Source organism: Nansenia antarctica (genome assembly GCF_963989245.1).
Source record: "Nansenia antarctica genome assembly, chromosome: 5".
Lineage (NCBI taxonomy): Eukaryota > Metazoa > Chordata > Actinopteri > Argentiniformes > Microstomatidae > Nansenia > Nansenia antarctica.
In genome coordinates this window covers 867,118-872,117 of record NC_137690.1, presented here as the reverse complement: position 1 = coordinate 872,117, position 5,000 = coordinate 867,118, and the positions used below count along the sequence as shown (strand labels likewise).

Genomic DNA, 5,000 nt, shown 5'->3' with positions numbered 1-5,000 from the left:
AGTCAGAGTCCAGTTCAAACCAGGTGGGGGGGTGTGTGTGTGTGTGGGGGGGGGGGTGTGTGTGTGGGGGGGTCGGGGGTCAGGTGGGGGGGGTGGCGGGGGTTGGGGGGGGGGGGTTGTTACATTTGTACAAAGGGGACTCTCTTTGATTTAAGGTTCTGTTGGTTTTAACAAGTCTCCCCTCCCCTCACTCCCTCCCCCCCTCCAGATGATGGGATCAGCCCGGAGCGTGTGGCCCAGGTGATGGGGCAGCCTGACAGGTGTCAACACGCTGTCCACCTCATCAACCACCTCATCCAGACCGCCCAGGTACACACACACACACACACACACACACACACACACACACACACACACACATATGTGACACGTTCTAGTGAAATGAGCAACAAGTAAGCAAAGTTTGCCAAAGGTTTGGCAGAAAAATGTCTGTTTTTTACATGTGCTTAAACTACAGATTGTAAGCTTTCAAATGATGCGACATACATTGAAATCGGGAAAAGAATTAAGACGACATGAGTATTTGAAAGTTGTTAACCCTGAAATCACAATCCTGAGAAAACGGCCTTCAAAGTTGTTGTACTTTTTCACACCTTCACACAGGCAGGTAATGGGCGGTAACAATAGCTGGTTAACCCCACCCCCAAACACTCCCCCTCTAGATTGCTGTCAGCTGTCAATATCTGTCAGTGTTAGTCACTGGGTCAGATGGACTTTTCAAAGAGAAGTTAGCTAGCTATGGCTAACATTATCACCTAGCAATATTATTACTGTAGCTAATTAGCCAGCTTATTATTATGGAGGCATTAAGGTAGTTGTAACTGAGGGTTAGTATTACCTTACGAGTCTGGTCAAACTAATTCTGGAGTAAACAAACAAGCGAGCTAGGTAGCAGTGGGGATTACTCACCCATTGCAATAGTTTGGCTTGACTAGCGAGTGTGATGTGATTTTCAACAATGTTGAAATGTATTTCCTTTTTTTTAATAAATTAACATTTGAAGAGTCAGAAGTGTTCTCTTTGTTGTGTTAACAATAGTGATGTAAGTTAGATTTGGTGAGATCACTATGGAATATTAAATCATCAATCTTTGCTCACTACATAGCCTTTCTTACCTTCAGGTGTGCATGAACTACAGGTTATCAACTGTGAAATTATATCTGTTCTCATATCGGTTATCATATCGGTTATCGGCCACGAGAAGCGGGTAAACATCGGTATCGGTATCGTTTGGAAAAAATGCATATCGTGCATCCCTAAAAAAAACCTGGATCCAGTTTCTCCCCTCCCAAAACAGAGAATTTCCCGGCAGAAATCAGGCTAAAAATAAGCTTATTTTGCTGATTACGTACAGGTATTTAACTATCGTAAAACTGTTCGAAAAAACAACGAGTGGGTACTTCAAAACTTCAAGTTGCGTCTGATGACAAAAAACGAAAATCAGTTTTTGACCAGAAATACTTTGAGAACAGATTTGAAGCCTTTGGCGTTTGCGAGTTCTTTGCAACTCGACTGGAGCCCGTCACATATATACACACACAAATTAAGTAGTTAAAAATGTCTACATGCATGGGGCCCCTCTGTGTGTGTGTGTGTGTGTGTGTGTGTGTGTGTGTGTGTGTGTGTGTGTCTCTCTCAACAACATTAAGCTCTAAGCTTAGAAACCTTGGTGTTATTTTTGACCAGCAAATGAACTTTGACCATCAGGTCAGGTCACTGACACGTACCTGTTTTTTCCATCTGCGCAACATTGCTGAGCTCCGGTCTGTGGTTTCCCACGCAGAGTTAGAAACGATCATTCACGCCTTTGTGTCATCCTGATTGGACGACTGTAATTCCCTGTTCACCTGCCTCGACACATCCACCCTGGGCCGACTACACATGGTCCAACATGCAGCTGCAAGGCTGTTGACCAGGTCCAGAAAGTCATGTCATATCACTCCCATCTTAGCGTCCCTACACTGGCTCCCCATCACATATAGAATTACCTTCCAGGTTCTGGTCGTCACCTACAGAGCCTCCATGGTCAGGCACCTGCCTACATCTGTGACCTACTGCGTCCTTACAGCCCCAGTAGGTCTCAGGTCCTCTGACCGCACCTGTAACCACCACTGTGTGTGTGTGTGTGTGTGTGTGTCTCTCTGTGTGTGTGTGTGTGTGTGTGTGTGTGTGTGTGTGTGTGTGTCTCTCTCTCTCTCTCTCTGTGTGTGTCTTTGTGTGTGTGTGTGTGTGTGTGTGTGTGTGTGTGTGTGTGTGTGTATGTGTGTGTATGTGTGTGTATGTGTGTATGTGTGTGTATGTGTGTGTGTGTGTGTGTGTGTGTGTGTGTCTCTCTCTCTGTGTGTGTGTGTGTGTGTGTGTGTGTGTGTGTGTGTGTGTGTAGGAGCGTGACGGGTTCGGGGGCAGCTCCGGGGCGCGGGGGCGGAGTCGAGGCCGTGATTGGCTGAGCTCCCCCGGGGCGCTGCAGGAGCTCACCTACACCATCCCTGCTGACAAGTGTGGCCTGGTCATCGGCAAAGGTATGACATCACGTCCTGTATGACATCACTTCCTGTATGACATCACTTCCTGTGGCCGGCTGGCTCTGGTCTGCACACGTCCAGGGGTACACACACACACACACACACACGCACTCACTCCTGAAATTCTCCCACCTCCACCTCCTCCCACCCCGCCATTCTCTCCTCCTATCTATTTCTTTCTCTCCTTCCTCTCTCTCTCTTTCTCCCTCCTTCCTCTCTTTCTCTCTCTCTCCCTCCCTCTAGTTCCCTCCCTCCCTCCCTCCCTCTCTCTCCCCCTCCCTCCCTCCCTCTCTCTCTCCCTCCCTCCCTCTCTCTCTCTCTCTCTCTCTAGGTAAAGTGCTTAATGAGGGGGATAATGTGTGTGCAGTAATGTGACATTAATTGTCTGAGGTTGATAATGGCGTTGTTGGCAGCCAGCCTCCCTCCCCCATCCTCCCTCCCCCTCCCTCTCAGCCCCCCCCCCTCCCTCTCAGCCCCTCCCCTCCCCCATCCTCCCTCCCCCATCCTCCCTCCCCCTCCCTCTCAGCCCCTCCCCTCCCCCTCCCCCCCAGCAGTGATAGAGTCCCACCAGTCAGCTCATTATCCTTCCGTCTCTCCATCTCCTGCCATTTAAAAGTCATTGACCATTATGTGGCTGTGGGGGGGTGGGGGGGCGTTGTTTGTGTTTAGGCTGGGGGGGAGGGGGAGGGCGGGGGGGGAGGAAGAGGAACCTAGAATACAAGTGGAGCCAATAGAAATGTCAAGTGTCCGGGAATGAGAGGAGAATGGAGCAGGTCAGGGGCGTGGGGGGGGGGGCCTCACGGCTGGATTAGCATGAGAAACAGGGGGGGAGGGGGGGGGGAGGGGTCACAGAGGCTTTTGGACCAATGTGATAAATGTCTGTACAATGCCACCAACAGACTTGTTTTTATCTGTGCTTGATTATGGCGACGTAACGTATATATCACGGTTTCCGTTAGAAAAAAATTGTGCCGGTCAACGTGTCCGGGAAGATTTCAATTTACCGGACAAACGTGAGATATTCCGGTCATCATATTAAAATATAATATAGCTGTTTGTCGCGGTGATTACTGTTGTGTAGCCTATACAGTATATGCCGTTTAATGTCTTTCTCATCCGATACGATTAGATGCGAGCTATATAATAAATATAATAATAGGCTTTCATGATTCGCATGCGCGCTATGCCATGTCCAGCGCTGAACGCGCGCCATACTGATGACATGCGATGCCATTTTTTGCCATGTGAAATGCAACTTGTAGCTGAGAGTGCAGCTTATTGTTAGCCGTTTCATTAGCCTGCTCACAGTGGCCTTGCATAGCGGTTTGCTGTTGCCTCAAACTGACCGCCGATATGTGCTCACTGCACCGCCTGTGATCAGTGAGACATTCTCATATCCGTTGCTCCTCTCGTGAATCCGTTATTCCTCCCCGATTTTTTGCACGGTGAGCAGAACATTTTTCCTTCCCCATCTAAACGCAGCCAGGGGAAATGTTCTTTCCATTTAACTCTGAACCCTCGAGACTTTCTGGCTGGAGGAGCCACTACCTCCATCTCTTTAGAGCCAGACTTCTCCTCAGACTCATTGTAGCTTGGTTTCATGAAGTCATTATTAAGCTTACTTTGTCTTGCCATGTTTACCTCTCGCTCGCTGCTGTGCACTTTGAGCTGCAACGTTTGCAGGTTAAAAGCAGGGTTGCCAGATGGGCCGGGTTATCACATGGGCTACTGGGTTTAGCGGTAATAGACTGGTTAGGCTGTAAAATCCCATCTGGCAACCCTGCCACCGCTGTTTCGCGGAGTCATCATCATGCCGGCGTCAAATCATATAATAATAAAATAAATATATAGCCTATATATTCGTCTTTTTTCATATAATCAGGAGTAGCCCTTGTGTCACGTCGTCAACTGAATGTTTAATGTCATTAATCTGATTTTGGATCAGCGGTTAGAGAGATGGGCGTGGATTTAGGTGCACTTTTAGTCAACATCCATTATAGCGCTGATCTAGGATCAGATATATTTTAATCAGCTAAAATGTTCCGATTATATATATATATATATATAAAATAAAAAAAAAGTGGACTGAATCAATTAGTGGCGGAGGAAATTCATTCGTGGCGGCCCGCCACCAATAAATGCATATAGATGCTGCAACGTAACGTTCTCTCTCTCTCTCTCTCTCTCTATATATATATATATATATATGCTGCAACGTAACGTTCTCTCTCTCTCTCTATATATATATATATATATATATATATATGCTGCAACGCCTGTGCTGTCTATCATTCTACTAGACTGTCTATCATTCTACATTACTAGACTCTGTCTATCGGTCTGCATTACGTTTCATAGCTAAGGCTGGGTACTCCACCCGTCATCTCAACTTCTACAGTTTATCTGGTTGGCTCCACTATCAATACCTAGACAGCATCACTGGGTTTTCATTTATAAAGCAGTGATTGGATTGTTACC

At 47.2% G+C, this 5,000-nt stretch overlaps 1 protein-coding gene across 2 annotated transcripts in view; it reads left to right on the top strand.

Moving 5' to 3' along the window:
* LOC308158731 (far upstream element-binding protein 3-like) overlaps positions 1-5,000 on the top strand; it is a gene marked incomplete at its 5' end in the record, with an annotated part of 35,219 nt that overhangs the window by 19,967 nt on the left and 10,252 nt on the right. For both annotated transcript variants that reach the window (XM_080532423.1, XM_080532424.1), the window contains 3 exons: positions 1-23; positions 209-309; positions 2,384-2,519. The exon at positions 1-23 is cut by the window's left edge and continues 80 nt beyond it. In XM_080532423.1, the coding sequence (XP_080388549.1) occupies positions 1-23; positions 209-309; positions 2,384-2,519 (260 nt within the window). The remainder of the gene's footprint in view (positions 24-208; positions 310-2,383; positions 2,520-5,000) is intronic.